The sequence below is a fragment of the Macaca fascicularis genome, chromosome 15 (assembly GCF_037993035.2).
Source record: "Macaca fascicularis isolate 582-1 chromosome 15, T2T-MFA8v1.1".
Taxonomy (NCBI): domain Eukaryota; kingdom Metazoa; phylum Chordata; class Mammalia; order Primates; family Cercopithecidae; genus Macaca; species Macaca fascicularis.
Window position 1 is genome coordinate 93,603,913 of NC_088389.1, and position 20,633 is coordinate 93,624,545.

General features: G+C 40.9%; 1 protein-coding gene and 1 long non-coding RNA gene across 9 annotated transcripts in view; one reads left to right on the forward strand and one right to left on the reverse strand.

Annotated features, from left to right (window-relative positions):
* PLGRKT (plasminogen receptor with a C-terminal lysine) overlaps positions 1 to 20,633 on the forward strand; it is a 258,998-nt gene that overhangs the window by 171,944 nt on the left and 66,421 nt on the right. For 2 of the 8 annotated variants that reach the window (XM_074017532.1, XM_005581786.5), the window contains exons 1-3: positions 11,842 to 12,138; positions 13,071 to 13,189; positions 14,909 to 14,995. Coding sequence is in view for 5 of the 8 variants with exons in the window: in XM_005581786.5 (XP_005581843.1) it covers positions 14,915 to 14,995 (81 nt within the window). In the remaining 3 variants the exon portion in view is untranslated. Of the gene's footprint in view, positions 1 to 11,841; positions 12,139 to 13,070; positions 13,190 to 13,493; positions 13,747 to 14,908; positions 14,996 to 20,633 lie in introns of those variants that run through there. The other 6 variants (XM_074017531.1, XM_005581785.3, XM_045373226.2 and 3 more) reach the window with 4 other exon arrangements.
* LOC141408661 (uncharacterized) lies at positions 10,259 to 12,344 on the reverse strand. The gene is made up of 2 exons (XR_012424733.1): positions 12,150 to 12,344; positions 10,259 to 11,539 (listed from the first exon to the last, which is right to left on the reverse strand). It is a non-coding gene; the product is annotated as an uncharacterized lncRNA (long non-coding RNA).

Genomic DNA, 20,633 nt, shown 5'->3' on the forward strand with positions numbered 1-20,633 from the left:
GCGTGTGTGTGTGCGTGTGTGTGTGTGTATGGGTGTATAATGGGAAATATATTTTTAAATCGTGGATTCTGTGACTTCCTCAAAGTTCCTCGACATAATGAAACTTCATTTGCTTTGTCATTAAAAGAACTTCCCACCCTGAGCTACATCTTTTAAGAATGCTCAGGGTCCCTGCTATTCTGCCACCCTAGCGATTCAGGCTGGGGAAGCCTATTCTAGGTGAGGGTTAAGAAAGCCCTTTTGAAAGCTTTGGGTTAGTGAATGGGCCCAAGATGACAGACAATGGTGTCATAATTTATTTAAGTATTATCCACCGCTGAACTTCGAGGTGCTCCCTTTTCTCGAACTCCTGACCTCAAGTGATCCACCAAAGTGCTGGTATTACAGGCTTGAGCCACCGTGCCTGTGTGCTCCCTTCTCTTTTCCTTTTTTTTTTTCTCTTTTTCTAAATTAAGAAATTGAACTCTTCATTGTTTGCCTTTCCTTCTTATTCATTTCAACTGCAGTTCAAAATACTGCATAATGAATGAATATTGAGATGGCCCTTGCATTGGTTATAACATTTGCTTCCCAAATAAGAATTTTCACATTCTGATCATATCACAGATTTTTATTTTTATCTTGGAAATTATTGAGGTTGACAGTGCCTTGATTTGGCAGGAGTGTGGAGTTCTCTTTGGCCTCAATAAAATTGCATTAGGGTTTGGACCCAGCTCAGATGCTCCTTCTTTCAAATCTCTTTTGAGGTCACATAGTAGAATAGAGCAATTTTGGTGACTGTGAGTTTGGGTGACTTCCCAAAGTTCCCAAAGTTGGGTGACTTCCCAACTTTGGTGACTGTGTCCTCTAGGAAAATATAGACATTATGTGGCAATATAGTTTACAGGTACTGCATATGTATAGTCTGTGTATGACACACACATGTACAAACAAGTTTCATGAAAAAATACTTAGACCTACTATCTGCAATGCCCTCTGATGTTTTCATTTAATGTTTTATTTTTCTAAATAAACCCAGGGCATAAACTTCATGTTCTGCTAGTTCATCATGACTCTTGAGGTCTGCAAATAATAATAATAATAATAATAATAATAATAATAATAATAACAAAACAAAAAAAGAAAACTGGCTTTAGAGCCATCTACCAGTAACTAGCTGAGTTAACTTGGGCAAATAATTTACTAAGTAGCCAGGATTAAATCATATCCTTCTAGATGGACTGGATGATCTATGAATAATTTTTTGAACTGGGGATGTGTGTTTTGTTTTTGTTTGTTTTATGAAAGCAGTGTTCAGGGTCGACCTAAATGATCAACAGTGAGGCAAATGGAATTTGCCTTTCTCTAAAGTTGTTGATGGGAATTGAGGGTATTTGCTCAACTTGCTGCTCAGTGATTTGCATATTAGTAATGTGAGGATTTGTGTTTTTGTTCATCTTTCCCACCTGTTTCTACCCTTCAGCCATTCATTTTCCCATACAATTGATCAACCATCTGGAGATTGAAAAACAGGCTGTGTTTAGAAAAAGAGAAATTTTATCACCTCAAAAAAATATGTAAAGCAAAACAGATGGCTAATGAGTGGGGGGATAAGTCCTGAAACTCTGTGTGAATTTTTTTATTTGGACGAAATGATGGAGAAGTGCTGAGATAGGAGAAGAGCAGTGGGGAGCCAGGGCTGAAGAGCTGGATACTCTGGTCATCTTGAATACCACCACTTCCCATTCATATAACACCTACTCTATTCATTTTTAGACATATAAATTCATCATTGCCAATGTGCTGTTTCTCATAGTGTCTCTGACGGTTACTTGCATTACACTCGACCTGGGGTTAATGTTTAAAATACAGATTCTAGGGTTCTGCCTGGGATCCAAACCTGGGGGCAGGGTCTTGGGGGTCAACATTTTAACATTGTCCTCAGGTGAGTCATGTTCACATTGAAGTTTTGAAAACTAGTGATTTAATATTTAAGGAAAAAATGAGCCCAGAGTTCTTTGCAAGTACAGCTGTAACTCCCTTTCTTCCATCTAATTTGGCTAATTTATCAACACCACCCTTCCTTCAGCCTCTGTCTACCCCACTTGCCACTTTTGCTTCTAAAGCAGGAAAGATGATCCTCATTCGTACTGATCTCAGGAGGACTGATTTCAAGGTCTTACAAGTGGACCTGAAGAGATGTAAGCAAATTCCTGGTGAAGGAGCAATTTTCAGTAAATGTTCTTGATCTTCAAAAGCAGCATATACTAAAGAGACTCAAAACAAAAGACACGGACAAACTGCTTTGTTTGCATTGAATATTTTAAAATGTATTTTATTATGTATAAAGACAATATCCAGATTTGTCTCCAGGTTCTATTTTTGATCGTGTAGGGTTGTAAACCACTGCCCTATGCAATGCTCATTTCTCTTCCTCTGTTCTCATCTAGCCCCTCACGTTTGTTGCCCCTACCCTTGTCATAGACTCACATGCTATAAGTGTCTCATGTCAAACAGACTTTGTGCAATAGAATACTTTGTTCTTGTTACACAAAACAATGGTTTAAATGACAGGGGTAATTAACATGTATGGGAGACCAGAGAGTAGCAGCTGTCCTCATCTGACACCCACAATCAGATGCTTCTCTCACTCACACTGTGTCTCTCTCCTTCCTATCCTGAGCTGGGGAAGAGCTGGGCAGGTGAAGAGCTCTTGCCTTCAATGGGCGGATCCTGTGCCACAGGTACTTTAAAACAAAGATGAGGCCTCCAACAATTTCCGCTACCCATAATGAGTTCATAAACCCAGACATAAGTAGTTATGGCCTGGATAAATGCTGTGTGAGTTGGGGAACACTCTGTGGTAAATATTTTAATTCCAGAGAATCTCATTAAATCAACAGAATGCCAATAAAAGGTAAAGTTTACAATTGAGAGATACTCTTTCAGGGGATCCTGGAAAATATTTCTTGATTTAATGTCCTAGAACTAATAACATAAGTGAGTGTCACACAAAGGAAATAGTCACCTTGTGAATCATTTCCTTTGGTTACTTAAGGTGAACTGGATCAAGAACCCAATTAACCCATTTATTTTTGTAGGCTCATCATAAAAGAATGAGAAGTAGTTTTTTTTCTTTCCCCACCATTTCCTTGAAAGCACAGCAAGATCTTTCTGTTCTGAGAGAGATATGTTCCAAACAGAAACTAATCAATAAAAATTGCAGATACTGAAAAGTCCTATAAGAGAAAAAAGAAAACAAGTCAGAGCAATATGGTAAAGTACACAGGTGTGAGGTTCCTGTAGTTACAGTGGTCAGGAAACGTATAAGAGGTGATATCTGAGAAATGAATCATGAAGATAACCATGGAAAGATCTGCCAAAAGAGCATATTTGGCCGGGGGAAGAGACAGGTACAAAGACTATAAAGGTGGAACAAGCTTGGCAAGTTCTAAGGACGAAAAGAAGAAAATTGTGGGTAGGCAGTGAGGAAGAGGGATGGTGGGTCAAATCATATCATGAAAAGCCTTGAGGACTAAGGGGAGAGGTTGGATTCTACTTGCAATGAAAAACCACCGGATGATTTAGAGCAGGGTAGTTGCCTGATGAATGTTCGAAAAATACCACTCTAGCTGTAGTATGAAGGATGGAATGTAGAGGGGCCTTACATTCATGGAGACTGGAAAATCTTTAGGAGCTGTTTCTGTAGACCATGTTCAAAATAAAATTTGGAAGTAGAACTAATAGGACTTATTGAGGGATAGTAGTAGTAATGGATAAAAGGAAATCAAAGAAGATACACACACACATATTTGTATATATTTATATACATTACATATATATTTGTATATATTTATATACATGACATATATACTTGTAAGTATTTAATATGCTTTTCCAAAGTAGGATACTATAGCCAGTTTCAATATTATGTGCATTCTCTAAATTAAGGAAGTCTAAAAACCAAACAGAAACTTTCCTGGTAAATGAACTACTGGAAACCAGTCTAAACCAATCAAGAAAGTCATGATTTCTAAAGAAAAAATTACAGTCTTTTCTGGAAATGGAGAAATTGGTGGCAGTATGTTGACAGTGTTTCAAAGTCATGCTCCTGAGGTTTGCTATTAACCAGGCTCCAGTTATTTTGGAGAAATTCACAAGAAGGGCTGTGGGTTATGGTTAAAGCATTCTTTTGACCAAGTACAAAGAAGGAAAGCCTCAGAGGTTGAGAAATGCCATCAGGTGAGGCATCAGCACTTAGGTGAGTGTGTGAACTCTGTTTGGAGATGAACTGTTTTACCTCCTTACAGAATATGACAGGGTGGAGAGAAATGGAAAAGCATAGGTTTAATTCATGCCTGTGTATGAACAAGCCAAACAGAAATGTGTGAATTACAGACTAGAGTTATAGACATTTCACAACTCCAAGTAAAGGCTGCCAACCCAGAAATTCTTGCTGATTGCGTGCTAATCAGAGCTGACAAAGCAAAAGAGGGATGTGGCAGCATTTTCAGAGTAAGACCGAATAATGACATTCCTGGGGAGTCAGAAACAATGTAGACATACTTCTACTCCATGAAGTCCAACTCTCCCAAGGCAGGGTTCCAGGGGCTAGAGATGAGCAGTCTCTCCAAACCCAGTAAGGGCTAACTTAAGTTTGGATTGGAAAAGGTGGACTTATTTTACTTCCAGTGTAGAAAAGTTGGTCTCAAGCAAAATCACTGGGTATCCTTCACCCTGTATTTCCCACAATCCAATAGCTATGGCAATAGCAATAACCTTCATGTACTTGGTTTTTGTTAAAAGGGTAATTAATGCCTTCTGTGACTACAAACATTTTAACACAGTTCACTCTTCCTTTTTCATATGTTATTGGATGGCAAGAGGAAGATGGAGACTTGACATGGGAAAGAATACATTCTAACATTGACACATGTGTTACCTGTTATCAGGTTTGTTTGGAAGAACTTTGATCAACACCACTAGGCCAAGCTATCCAGCACATCTAGGGATGCTAACCATAGAAGGAGGAGAAAAGAAAGAAGACTGACGTCCAGGTTTTTTTGTGTGTGTGTGTCCCTGAGTGACACAAAGAGATACTATGTCTCTCTTGTGAAGAACTGCAAAGAAGGGGGAATATATAATGGGACAGGAAAAAACAAACTGTTTTTCCTACTCTTACACTCAACTCAGCACAGAACATTTCTAGTTACCAAAATGTGTAGGGTTTTTCCCTACACAACAAGCAGTTCTCCAGTGGACACCAGCTGAGTGTCCTATAATTCAGTTCAATTCTGAGATGATCTATAGGAAGTTAAAGTTAAATCTCACAGGTTAAGGGCTCAGTCCCACGAGGCTGCCCCAACTTCAGATGCCAATAGAAAGTCTAGGCCTCTGGAACTTTTGACTGACTGGCTTTAAATTGTGGGTCCCCATGACCCCCTCCTTGGGTCTGATTAATTTCCTAGAGCAGCTCACAGAACATAGGGAAACAGTTAACTTACATTTACCAGTTTATTATATCAATTAATATAAAAGATATTACAAGGGATACAGATGAATAGCCAGATGAAGAGGCACATAGAACAAAGTATGGAGGATGGGGTGCAGAGCTTCCATGGCCTCTTTGGATAGGCCACCCTCCAAGCACCTCCATATTTAGCACCTCCAGAAGCTCTCCAAACCCCCTCGTTTAGGGATTTTTATGGGGACTTCATCATGTACACATCAGCAATTGTTAACTCAATCTTCGGCCCCTCTTCCCTTTTCACAGGATGGGGTAGGGGCTGAAAGTTCCAAGCTTCTAATCATGGCTTGGTCATTCTTGTGACCAGCTCCCATCCAGAAGCCCACCAAGAGTTACTTCAGGAGAACAAAAGATGCTCCTATCACTAAGGAAATTCCAAGGGATCAGGAGCTCTGTATCAAGAACTGGAGTCGAAGATCCCCTAGAACAAAAGATACCCAGCACACCTATCACTCAGGAAGTTGCAAGGCTTTCAGGAGCTGTGTGCTGGAAAATGGGGACAGAAACTAAATATATATTATAATACCACATATAATAAGGTAGATCATTTTACTCATAACAGAGTTATGGATCAACACAATAGCAGAGTTCAGGAACTGTTCTCTGTTATTTTTATACACATTCAGAGTAGGAGACCAAGTTGAATTTCACAGTATTGCAGGAGGCTGAGATTCACAGACTGAGAATAGGGTCATGTTAGCTGCATGGGTTTCAAGAGAAGGAAGTTAACAGGGGCTTATTATAGTGCTGTAGTGACCTCAGTGAGAAGTTGAGACAGTTGAGAAGGAGGATAGATGTAAGGGGCTACTATGAGTGGAAAAAAATAGGAAAGAGAGAAATATCTAGAGAACATTTTAGGAGTTTCTTGTTCAATATGCTGTGTGAAACATTTGCGGGGACTCCTTAAGAAAGCGTAAGGTGAAGACCCTCATTATTCTTCATGCTTCAAAGTTTATGTTTTCATTCAGTTTATGTTTTCTTAGAATGCTATTACATGCTTGGACTGAGCCATGTGAAGCCTCAGTTTTATTCAGGTTACACTCTGAAATATAATCATTTTCAGCTCAAAAAAGCTTCCTTGACTTTATTACCCCTTACATTTTTATCTTTTCCAATTACTCCTTTTCATAACAAACATCAATAAACTGTATCATTACCTTTTAAAACTATCAAATTAACAAAACACAAAAAAATTATAATAAAGATTAAAATAGCAGCAATAGTGAAACATATACCATTTAAAAAATGTCAGACCCTATTTTTGTGATTACATATATTAGCTCATTTAAATCTTACAACAATCCTATAAGGAAGGTACTATTATTGTCTCTATTTTAGAGATGTGGACACTGAGGCGCATAGCTTTAGTAACTTGTCTAAAGGACACAGCTAGGAGATAGCACAGCTGGGATTCAAACCCAGACATCTGGCTCCAGTGTTTATGCTCTTAACTATTGTGCAAGGGTGTAGTGAAATTAGCATCCTTATTCACTGCTGGCACGGTGTATTTGTTCAACCCCAAAAAGTTAAATGCAGAGTTACCATATGACCCACCAATTCCACTTCTACATATATACCTAAAAGAATTGAAAACATACGTTCATACAAAAACTTAGCAGCATTATTTATAATAGCAAAAAAGTGGGAACAATCCAAATGCCCCACAATTTTGAATGGATAAACTAAATGTGGTATATCCATATGTTGGAATATTAATCAGACATAAAAAGAAATCAAGTTCTGGTACATGCTACAACTTGGATGAAACTTGATCGTGCTAAGTAAAAGGAGCCAGACACAAAAGGCCATACATTGTAGGCTTCCATTTATATAAAATGTCCAGAATAGGCAAATCTATAAAAACAGAAATTAGGTTAGGGGTCCGCAGACACTGGGGGTATGGGGAGAATGGGGAGTGGCTGCTAATGGTTACAAGGTTTCTTTCTAGGGAGAAGAAAATGTTATGGAATTAGATAGTGGTGATGGTTGTACACCTTTTTGAATATATTAAAAACCATTAAATTGTACATTTTAAGGTGGTACATTTTATGGTTGTGAATTATATATCTCAATTTTAAAAATCTCTAGGTAGGGAGAGAACAGGATCTGAGTCCACTGATGTCATTATATTACACTGCCACGTGGTGTCACTGTTGAGGAATGGATGAAGTCCAAAGAAGACTTATACAAAGCTTGTGTCCAGGTCATACCTAAGTTGCAGAGGTGCCCCAGGATTGAAGGTTAAAATCCAGAATTTGGGAAGCACCATCCCAGAATGGTTTAATATTAAGGAGGTTCTAGCCTCAGCCCCACACTGTGCAACTATTTGCAGCCCTTCACAGGCTGAAGTTCTTGGCTAAACCTGGTTCCCAGATCAATGGGGAAATTCAAATCCTTGTGAAAGCATCTCTGTTAAAAGGAGATATCGCTAGGCACATCTGAAAGTTCCAAACACTTTATTTTTGGAAAAACTGCTTCTTTATGGAGGTCCAAGGAAATAGTGAGCAATTTTACTGTCCTGGGATAGGGAGCATCAAATGAGTTGAGGATTTTATATCAATTTTCTCTAAAATATTTATACTACTTAACTCAATGTATACATACATATATGTGTGTATATATGTATATGTATATATATACACACATATACATATATACATATACACATGTATGCATATATACGCATACACACATGCATGTATACATACACATACATATGTATATATGTATACACACATGTATACACACATACATGTGTATGTATACACACATATGTATACACACATACATGTGTATGTATACACACATATGTATACACACATACATGTGTATGTATACACACATGTAAATATACATATACACACATGTATACATATGTATACACATATATGTGTACATACATAAATATACTGAGAAATATCCAGCAATGGAAGGTGTTGTATACACACTTATTGAAAATCCTTTAGCTGTTAAAAATGGTAAATACGAAAGCAACATAGCAACACAAAAATCCTTATTCTATAAGGCCAGATGATATAAAACATATATGTGTAAAAATATACACATACATATTCACAAATTCATACAACTGAAAATAATTCACATACCAGTTAAAGTTATATGCCATTTGATTCTGAAATAAATTTCCTTTAACCCTTTTACTCCACATTTTATAAAATGTGTCCAATATCTATACCAAGACTTTTTTTCAATTTCCTGGGCATATTTTTCTATGGTCACTTTTTTCATTTATGTTTTAAAATTATGAACAACATCATACATACAAGAATGTTTATAATGTGTGTGTTCAGTTTAAGGTGTATCCATCAGGAATCAGAATTTTACTCAGTTGGTTTGATTAAAGAGATATTAGTGAAGACACTACTTAAAGGAGTATGGCTAAGTTAAGAGAACCATCCAGTTGAGGCATCCAGAGTCTAGCAACAGCAGGAAGGCTGCGCTCTCTCTAAGCTACATAGTAAGGGAGAAAAGTGTTTCCAGAGCCCATGGAGCTGGAGCCATGGAGAAGGGACCACTTGCCAAGAGCTGCAGTTGTGAAGAAACACAACCACCACCAGATACTTAGCCCTAGAGAAAGAACAGAGAAAATACACCCTGATGTCTTTTTCCTCCTGCCTCCCATCTCCCTGAATGCCTCCCGCTATCCAAACCCAAATGGAAACCAGCTGAGGAGAGCCCAGGTGGTGCCGTCCAAAGAGGTCAGCTTTCGGGTATAGAACAGGGCAGGGAAGCAAGGAGAATGAATATGATGGAAGGCAAACAGAAAACCTAGACAGTCTTTGTTTTGTCACCCAGAATTTATAATTTTCCTTTGCTCAGACGAAGAGAAGCTCATCCCTTACATATGAGAATAACAGAGTGTGACAAGATTTCTCCTCGAACAAACTTTCGTCAGGCTCCTCTAAGCTATCTCCTTGATTAGATCTTGACATTGGGCTGCAGTGTTCATCCTTGCAGAGTCAGTGTTAGCAAGAATCCTGCTAAGTCAGTTTAGAGAGGATCTTCCCACCCTGAATATTTGACCACCCTCTATATCTGATCAAATTCCTTACCCCCACCAGCCCCCAGGTGATGTCTGATACCCTGGCCTGCCTTCAGCAAGAATCCTGTTAGGTTAGTTTAGCAAGGATTTCCCCTACCCTTGATGTCTCTTCTTAGTAATTTTCCATCCACAGACCGCACTGCCATCCACACAACCTGCTTCTCGGCTATAAATCCCCACTTATCCTTACTGTATTCAGAATTGAGCCCAGTTCTTTACCAAGGCCTCTTTCCCCCTATTTCAAAAGTTGCTGAATAAAAATCTATTTTTACTGCTACAACTATGGTCCAGCTTTGATTTTCTTTAACAAGCCCCATCAGCCTTGAGGGGATGTCAGTTCACGTACATTCTCATCTAGAAACTAAATTGTACTCTTTATGCAGGGTAATAGGAAAAGAGGGTCAGGGAAGAAGTAATTAACATTTTAGATGGAGAGCTACTATAATTCCTGCCTCTAGAACTTGTTGCAAGGCTAAAATTAATAATCATAGCTTCCTACGCATTTACTTACATTTCCCCTGCCCTATGCCAACACCTAGGTAGATCAGGATTTTTTATCTGGTATGCTTCAACAATTTAATTTCTGCATGATCTGAAATTTCTGCATTACTTCAGTTATCTGATAATCATTATTATGGCACATGGCAGTATTAAGAAATGCCCAGTGAATCTCCAGATGTCACGCATAGTTCTTCTTGCCCTCAATATATAGATGTAACCCAATTTCCTTTTGGTAATTGGGATCAATCATACCATTCTATTGCTGTGAGGAATCAAAATGACCAGAGGGCAGTTTCAGCTTTCCAATCAGTGAATTGAAATTCAATTCAATTCAGTGACTGGGTCTTCTAGTGGAACCATTCCTTTCTTTGGATCTAGGCTTCCAAACACAATAAACCCAAGGTTGTAGAAATGGTGTGCTGGATATTTTCTATTTATCCCTCCAGGCATTGTGCCTAGGAGGCTGACCTCTACAGACTACACAGACCTAGCTCCATTGTCTTCTGGTTTTCTGGTGGATCAGCCAATGGAAGACCCCAGCTGGATATCAGAGCTGTGAGAACAGAGAGATGGGTCTTCTCCACTCTGTCCCTGCTTTGGGTGACGTGTCAGCATTGGCTACAACTATAGAATCTCACCTTACTTGGTGAAAAGTTGGCATTGCTGGCTTTCCCTTACTGAACAACACAGTTCCAGTTGGTTACTCTCTCCTACAGCCACAGCTACCACTCTCGCCTGATTTCAGTAACTGCTTCCTTCCCCCTTCCCCTCAGCCCTAGAGTTAGTAACAGCTCCCCGCTGTTACTGGTTACTACTGTTTATTGAAGGCGAACTATGTGCCAGACACTGTGCTAAGTGCCTACATATATTATCTTTAGTCCTCACAATCCAATAAATTAGATGGCTTTAGTCCTATTGCAGAGGTAATAAAGTCACAGAGTGACAGTGGCAGAGCTAGAAATTGAAGGTAAGTGTGTTTATGTTAGTCTGTGCACTCAAACACGATTCCCTACTTCTTGCATCAGTTGTTAATCTCCCTTAAAGAGTGTCAAACCTCCTGGTAACCCGCCCATTCCCACGACTGGAAATGAGGGTGCTGTTGTAATTTCCCCATCCAGCCATTCAACAAATGGTATCCGGAATGTGGGACCCAGGCTCCAGAATCCTGAGGGCTGCTGTTGAGAGCAGCAAGACGCGCCCAGGAGGTCAGGGCGGTGTTCACTCACACGCTGAGCCTGGAGGAAGTTAGACGCCTTCCCACCGCTGTGGTGGTCAGCGGGGACTTTCCTGAAGGCCAGAGACTGGTGACGTTCGTGCTATTTTTCCAAGCCATTTGGTAGCAAAGAACAGAGTGCCAATGATTCAAGTATTCTCTCAGGCTGGGAGACTTGGCTTATTCAAGATGGAAATTGCTGGTGAGGCTGAGACAAGATTGACATCTCTCAGAGCAGCAGGGGAGAAAGACGGCTCTGTTCAAAAGAGAATGGGTAATTTCGGTCAATTCTGTTCTTTTTCGTTTCTGTCTAATCTTTATGCCTCTTTAAGAGTGGCAGTTTAACAGATGAGGGGACAGAGGCCTTTAATTGAGAATTCCACTCCGCTTCCTCTGCCTTATCTCAAAAATCTGGCAGCTGAGTCGCCGCGGTTTTGAATTTGCCTCTTTTGACCTTCCCCTCCCACCTCCGGTAACACTGAGCCTGGCCCGGAAGGACACACCCTGCTTCTGGCGGACGTGCTGGCCCTTTAAAGAAGCCGAGGGCTGCGCGAATTTGGCTGAGGCGCGTCATCTACTGTGGCTCCGCGCCAATCCCGACGCTGGGCGGAGCGAGGCCCGCTCCCTGCCGCGGGCTAAAGGAGCCCGGGCCTGGAGGCCTCTGCACCGGTCGCCTGGTCCCGGAACCAGCGCCGCCCAGTGAGTGAACACCGCCGCAGGCGGGTGGGGAGAAGGGTCAGTCCGGCCATGTCAGTCAGCGCGATCTCCTGGGCTCCGAGCTTGCCAGGCCGCGCTGGGCGCCCTTTCCTCGTGAGCGCCTGCCCTTGGCTCTCGCACTGCCCCTGGTGATGATAGGTATTGCCAACCTCGTTCCATTAGGGCGCGTTCTTGTCGCCTGGCGTGGACTCCGGATCTCTCCGTAGCTTTAAAATAGAGTTGAGAAAAACAGGCAGAGTGGTGTCAACAGAAATCAGCACACCATTGCGGGGAATACCTAAATTACAGTAATTGGCCTCAGGGAGCGAGGGCGGTGTTAATTACAGAAAACCTCCGGAAGCTGTGGGCTCTGGGCTGGAATTTGCAGGGGGATGTGGCTTAGTTTGAATGGAATGCAAATATTTATTGAAAATGATTGTGGTGAGACGATCAGTCACACATTCAGGCAACGTGTCATCTGATCAGGAAATAAGTCAGCGCAGTAATCCCGATGACAGAATTCATGCAGTTAATCCTTTTTGTCCTCCCAAGTAAAATCAAATAAAGGTACTCACGGGTGACTGGAAGAAAGGCTGTCTGGAACTTGCAGCCCTCACTTCTCCCCCAAAATACACCTTCTCATAGTAATCTATAGTTCACCTGAGAGGCAGGGCTGAAGCATTAAAGACCCCTTCCAAGATGTGAGTAGGAATCAGAGGGAAAATGAAGGCAGAGGGATTGAAATCGGCATTCTCTGCAAAACATCTCTCTGAGACACAGTGATATTTAAAATTGTATAAGTAACAAGACATTTTTTACCCATGGTAAAAAGTGTTAGTTTTTAAAAGACTTGCGTTATACAAGTGAGTGAAATCAAAGTTATCTGTATTGCAAGGTCAACTTTTGCTTATTTTCTGATATATATTTTGTGAGCAAAAGGAGATAGCTGAAAGTGTTCTGGACACCCTAGGGAATATTCCCAGACTTTGGGAAATGACTTTGTCAGGAATGGGGAAGTTGGGAAAGGAGAGGATGTTGAAAATTCTGAACTCCAGGGTGAAATTTACAAGGTGTGGTGCATTTATTCTCAGGTGTGGTTCCCATAAGGAAGCTCTTCTTCCTGCTTGGCTTCCACCTTTAACCCTTCTACCTGGGAGCGTCCTGACCCTGACTACAAGTCCAGACCCAAGAGAGCAAAGCCCAGAAAGTGGTAAGTCTAAATACTAACTTCCTAGACAGTGTTTCTTTCCCAGATGATTGACATGAGGACTCTCTCTCTTTTCAGGGGAGATCCTAACCCCTTACAAACAGGAGCACTTTAAAGGACACAGTTCTGTGATATACAGGGTATGTGGAGGAATAGTACTAGAGTACAGCTGTTTTTTTAAATAAATGTTTGCAGCAGGTGTAAAAATTTAGTCATCCACTCCTATGTTCAGAAGAAAAATAAGTAATGGCAAGTGGCCTGAGCCACAGTTTTTCTTTTATCTCTCATGCTTTGTGCAAACATTTAGGGGAAGCAGACACGATGGAGACTGTCAAGATGGATAATATCTCGCTCCTAACCTCAGGCAGGTTCTGGTCTGCTGTTAGAGATGAGTCACATGGGACTGTTAGCGTTTGGAGAAAGGAAAGAACTGCCAAATCGCCCTGCTGTCAGTGAGTGGCCTCTAACTCTGGTCACAGGGTGCTGGAGTGGCACAGTGGCAGAGGGGGAGGGAAATCTCACCACCTCAGGCCTGTTCAGCATTGTGCCTCTTCATCCTGGTAAGTGGTTTGGTATCCTGTGCTCAGCTTTGAAGCTAACTCTGGCACACAGCCCTGAAACTCCAGGGTGCATCCTTGGCCAGAATACAAGGAAGTCACTGAAGTCTTGCTTGCAGTTCCCACTCACCTGGAACCCCATTAGCAGGGCTTCCCACAGAATACTTGTGAATCCTGGCTATAATGAATTAAGACTGGCCATTCTCACCTGAGGTTCACAACCCTACTCAACAGCCTGTTAAAGAGAAAAGGTATCAGCAACATTGTTGAGAAGGGTAGAGCAGTTGTAACTTTCCCCTGAGTTTTGCAATATTCTGAAACGCAACCAACTAACTCAAGGTCTTCTGTACCCACCACCCAGTTGGATTAAGAACAAGAATTGGAGTTCTGTCCCGTGTAGAGTTGACAGCCCACTTAAAAACTTATGTAAGATAGACACTACTGTGCATTCATCTAAAACGTACATTTTCCAGGACATTTAAATGTCCGTATGTTTTTCCATTTTTGAGAACTTTAGTACATAGTATCTTGGAGAGAATGAGAGTGAAGCTGGAGGAGGATGGCTAAGACAGTCAGCAGTGGGTGGATGGAAATAAGGGGCATGTAGGAGAGGGACAGGGATTGTGGTGGGATGACAGGAAGAATAACTGATCTGACCTTGAGACAGCTCAATCTTCTTAAAATGCAAATGCAAGAGCACAAAGAAATATGTTCTGAAGATGCACAAGGCATCTTCTTAATCACCCCTCCTCAGATGCAAAGGTTCTGTTGCCTAATTGTACAGAGGTAAGAAGATGGATGGTATCCACCCTGCCCCTCACAAAAAAAGAGTTGTTTTGTTCTTCAAGAATTCAGGTCTTCAAGATTTATGGTGGGAAGAAAAATCAGGAAACAGCCATATACTTATAGTGTAGGGATAAGATTTTGGAAATTATCTAGTTCAATCAGTTGGTGTTAGGTGAGTAAAATGATGGCCAGAATTGTTAAGTATGCCTGAGGTGAGACAGCTAGTTAGGAGCAAGGACTAGAATCCACACTATGTTCCTAGGTCAGAAAGTTTACTTTTTTTTTTACTTTGTTATAAGCCCAATGTAACTCAAAGTGGAGCATACAAGAATGCATGTAGTATATTATTATAAGTCTCCTTGCTTTTTTTACATTTTAGGTCAAAATGGGGTTTATATTTTCAAAATCTATGAATGAAAGCATGAAAAATCAAAAGGAGTTCATGCTTATGAGTGCTCGACTTCAGGTATGTTTTAAAATAAGCTATTTTGTTGTTATAATGTTTAAAGTTTCTACCACATGTGCTCCAGCCCTACATTCCCTTTGACCCCCCAAAATAAAATGTTCTTGGGGCTGCATCCTCAAAACCAAGATAAAATGGATTACTAATTATTTGGTGAATGGGCTAATTTAAATCTCCAATCCAGATAAATTTGTGTAAAAATTTCCATTCTGTAGGAAGAGATAACTGCTTAGAGTATGTGGTACGTAGAATAATGCTCCCTGCCCCCAAAGATGATGTTTGAGATGGGGAGATTATCCTGGATTATGCAACTGAAAGAATGGACAACTGAATTATTGTAACAGAGCAGTGACCAAGGGGAAACCAAGTATTAGGTTTACAAATCAGCCAGGTGTCCAATGTTTAGCATGTCCTTGTCAAAGACCTTTGGAAACTACAGGGTTTTTACTCATATGTTGGTCCCCGTGAAGTCAGGGTCTGTGAAGGGTCGATTTTACCTTACTTGCAAGCTAACAAGTTAGCCTATTACAGAAGACTGGAGACACCGACATCAGAATCAGAGGACTTTTTTACTCACAGCACAGCAAGCAGCACGAGCGTGGTGGTGTTAATTCCCCATGTCCTCCAAAACTCACCGAGGTGACCAAGATGGGCATGGGCGAAATGAGTGCTGTGCACTCAGTGGATTTGTGTCACAGTTGAGCAGCGTTGAGGTTAGGGAATCTACTGCTTTTACAGTGGGCCATGAGCAAGGGGTGGGTTGTGGCAGGGGGAGAGGGTTGGAACTACTTTCCTCGTAGTTGTTGTGTCCTGGTTGACCACCCCAAATGGAGATGTCAGACCTGGGAGTTATAAGCCTCCGTGGGTAAAGAGTTCATTTTTAAGAAGAGCTCAGCAGCAGACCAACGATTGCTTCCCATTTTTGAAAGGGGTGTGTTATGGGTTGAAATGTGTCCTCCTTCTCCAAATTCATATGTTGAAGCCTTAACCTCTAGTACTTCAGAATGTGATCTTGTTTGGAGATAGGGTCTTTACAGAGGTAATCAAGTTAAAATGAGGTGGTTAGAATGGGCCCTAATTCAGTGTGACTGATGGCTTTATGAGAAGAAGAAATTTGGACACAAGACCATACAATTCATACTGGACTATTCATACCGGGAGCATACAATGTGAATATGAAGACAGCTGTTTACAAGCCAAGGAAGGGGCCTGGAACAGATGCTTCTCTCACAGCCTTAGTAAGGAACAAACTTTGCAGACACCTTGACTTTAGATTTTTCCCCTTCAGAACAGAGACAATATATTTCTGTTGCTTAAGCCATCCAGTTTGTGGTCCTTTGTTATGGCAGCACCAGCAAACTAATATAGGATGTATTTGGTGCCTGTGCCCAGCAGGTGGTGCTGCTGTATTGGGCAGTGGCCTCTCGAGCTTGATAGTGATTTTCTTTTTCTCCCTGGGATTCTCTGTTTCTATTAGACCACCTGGAAGGGGTCTGGGAATCCCTGACTGGGGAGTCTGTTTTGGTTACTGTGAGTTTTATAATACAAGCACATAATACATCAATGTCATTGTACATATGTATGTAGTGGGGAGGGAGAATGTTGACACACATCCCAGTATCTTGAATTGGCTAAAGGTCCCTTTAATGTTTTTTACTCACTGTGAAGTTTGCTCACACTCTGTCAGTTGAATTCAGTTACTTCCCCCCCCCCCGTCACAACACACATGTGGCCAAGCATGATGACTCACGCCTAATCACACCTGTAATCCTAGCACACTGGGAGACCAAGGCAGGAAGATTGCTGGAGCCCAAGAATTCAAGACCACCCTGGGCAACATAGTGAGACTCCATCTCCATTTAAAAAATTAAAAAAATTAGCCAGTCATGGTGTTACACAACTACAGTCCCAGCTACACAGGACTCTGAGGTGTGAGGATTGCTTGAGCCCAGGAAGGTCAAGGCTGCAGTGAGCTGTGGTCATGCCACTGTACTCCAGCCTGGGTGACAGAGCGAGACCCTGTCTCAAAAAACCAAAACAATAACAATAAAAGAAGAGAGACCAAAGAGTTTAACATAGTTACTTCAAGGGTGGTTGTAATAGTTTCAAGAGATTATGCTGTCTTCAGCTAGGGGAAAGGGGCAGGAAGGGCTTTTTGTCCTTTGGCTCCTTGTTCCAGAATGGGTGCTGCTTCCTCTCCTGTGTTCTCTGGCCTCTGGAGAGAACTGCCACTCTGAGCCATCATTATTTCAGCCTTTGCTGGTGCCACTGCACAGCCTTGCAGTCTTTGGAGCTCTGGGCTACCCCAGTGCTTAGCATACTTGCCTTCCCTGAGACCAAGTAGACTTTGGCACCTGTGTCCAGTCCAACAGAGCCATAAAAGTTCGAGTCACTCCCTTCCCTGAAGTTCCCCAGCATACTTCCCTAAAGCAGCAGAAGTTGGAGGAGAGGCAGGGGAGGGATAGGGGACTGGAGGGAGACAGCAGCTCAGTGCCAGTAAGCAAGGCTTTGTATTTACTTTCAGTTTCAAGTGGCCACCTGCCACTGGGCTCAATAAACAAGTTTCTGATGCTTTTAGTCTACCCATAGTTCCCTACCCTCATTGCTGACACCATTTATTTCAGCTTTGGGGACCCCTAGATTCAGCAGCCATAGCCACGTTGCCCTGTTTTTTGGCTGGAGCATGGGACTTACTGCCCCATTGTCATGATAACATCCTCCCTTCTCCCACCCCAGAAGGGAGCATGACACAGCCCAAGCACCATTAGGACACCTTGTTTCAAACCTACCTTATGTTGTTCAACCACATTTAACACATAGGACAGTGAGGAACCCTTATTCCACTTTCCCATCCTCATCACCATCTAGGCAAGATCATTTACTACCAGATCTCCAGGAATTTTCTCACGTCCTATAATACAGCCAACCAGGGCCTTTGTCCCTCCTTTTCCAGAAAGTCAGATATCTCTGAGCATCTCACGTTTGCCACCAAAACTATCAGGGCATGTAAAGTGTCTGAGATTTTATGCTACTTGCAAACAACAGTAGTCCTCCTTATCTGTGGGGGATATGGTCCAAGATCCCCAGTGGATACCTGAAATCATGGATATTACTGAAGTCTATGTACACTATGGTTTTCCCAGTACATACATACTTGTGATAAAGTTTAATTTATAAATTAGCCATAGTAAGAGATTAACAATAATTAATAATAAAAATAGAATAATTATAACAATATACTATAATAAAAGTTTTGTGTATGTTCTCTCCTTCTCAAAATACCTTATTGTACTGTAGATCTTAATAACCTTGGCATATGATTTTTTTTTTTTCTTATTGAGAACTTTCACTCTTTCACTTAAAGGAAGCATTTTATTGTTTCTCTTTGGTATATCCAAATTGCCAGCATCACTACTCTTGCACTTTGGGGCTATGGTTAAGTAAAACAAGGGTTACCTGAACACTAGCCACTGTGATAATGTGACAGCTGATCTGATAGCTGTGATGGCTACTAGGTGACTAACAGGCAGGTAGTGTGTACAGCTTGGCTACACTAGACAAGGTAATGATTCATGTCCCAGCTGGAATGGTGGGAGATTTTATCACATTACTCAGAATGATGGACAATTTAAAAATTATGAATTATTTCCGAAATTTTCCATTTAATATTTTCAGACTGAGGTTGACCATGGGTAACTCAAACTGTGAAAAATGAAACTATGGATAAGAGGGGACTGCTGTAATAAATTAGCCTGTTATTTATGCTGACAGAAGACTTTATTACTCATAGCACAGAAAGCAGCACACACTCCAAGTCCCATAGAGGAGATGAAGGAGAGCCTCGTTGGATACTGGGATGGATGCTTTGGGTTTGTGACATAGCTGAGGAACATTGAGCTTGTGGACTCTCACTTTCATCATGAGTGATGAGCAAGTCTGCTCTTTGACTGGAAGGAGATGGTACCTCATCCCTCAAGGTTGTTTACTGCAAACGCAACTCTGGGAAATGACCCAGCTAAAGAGCAGTCAGGGCCTGTGACCTCATCCTACCCAACAAGGTGGTTCAGGAAGACTTGGCCCATGGTGGACTGATTCTCCCATGTGTTGCTTAAGGTGACTAGATTTTTCTTGTTGATCAAAATACACTTTATTATTTATTTCTTAATTTTAAGAAAGGATGAACAGGGTAATATAGACCAATATGGTTGAACCAGCGTTCTAACTCTAGAGATACTTGAGTTCTGATCCTACTTGGGGCAGCCTAGAGAGAAACATCGTCATCTACAGCAGTTTTGGAAGATCAGGTTGCTCCTTGAATGTGTCCTACTTGAAGGAATTAAACTTCTAGCATCATTCTAGGGTTTAGAGCTGTTCTTTCCTTTTTTAAGAGTATGAAATATTTGATATATACCACAGAATATATTTATATCAAATGTAAGTTATGGAGTATAAGATGAACACCAGCGAATCTCCCACTAAACTTAAGAATTCTGTTGTGACAATGTTCCTGAAGCTCCTCCCTATGTGTTGAGTGAATCCAAATGGCTAAGGCTGGGCTAGAATTGACCTCATGTCCCAGAAGTCTCTAGGGTTGAAAAGGACCCTGCAAATGGAATGGACTTGACTACTGGGCTAGAAGATGATCTCTTTTTAGGGTCCTCAAAGGTGAAGTTTTAAAAAAAATTCTGATTGAAATACCACGTCCAAATGACATCTTTAGCCTGTGATTTAGGCTTTCGGCTATTTTTTAATCTAATGGCACCTCCACGAAAAGGATAAATAGAAGAAATAAAGCAAAACATTTATTAAAGTAAAGCCTAATAACTAAAATCTTATCCTACTGGAGTTTCTTTAGTTCTATATTTTTTGATTAAAAAAGAAATCACAGCTCAATAATCTTGTGTTACTGTTTTTTTTTCTTGTGGGGGAAAGACCACTCATGATTCAACCCCATCTCTTATACCACTGGCCAGGCTCCCAATCCTGGCTGCACATTTGATTCATCCAGGGCCTTTTGAATGTTTGGGTCCCACCTCAGACCTTCACAAAGTTATTTTAATCTCTCCAGGTGACTGTAATGCATGGTCTGGGATGAGAAGCATTTTTTCACTTCTTTTTCTGTGATGCCACATAATTATAATTGGTGATTGTCAGTGATTTAATATAATCTATATTGGAGATAGAAACCAAGCAAGTTTTCAATTAATAGCCAATCAGGAAATGAAATTAAATCAATCACTGGAGTCTGGTTAATCAAATTTGTAAAAGGCCTCAAATCAAAAGGTTTTCTTTTTTTGAACTAATGACTTTGCTTCAAATTGTGATGGAGAGGATTTATGCTACTAATTATAATGGTATTTTCAGATTATCAACAAACTTCAGTTTCTTTCTAGCCTGGGTTAGAATGGTGGATGAGTGGTAAACTAGCACTCCTTTAAAATACTTCCTTAAAATACCACTAGGTGGCACACCTAAACTAATTTTATATCACCTGAGTGGCTGGAAAAGCATTTTGAGAATAAGGGAAGAACATATTCTATAGGTCCATGCTATGCTACAGTGCTTATGTAGGCAAAGCAGTTATGATCAATGTAAAGATTAGTTGCATAGTAAACAGATGTTTATTTGTTGTTTATTGTGT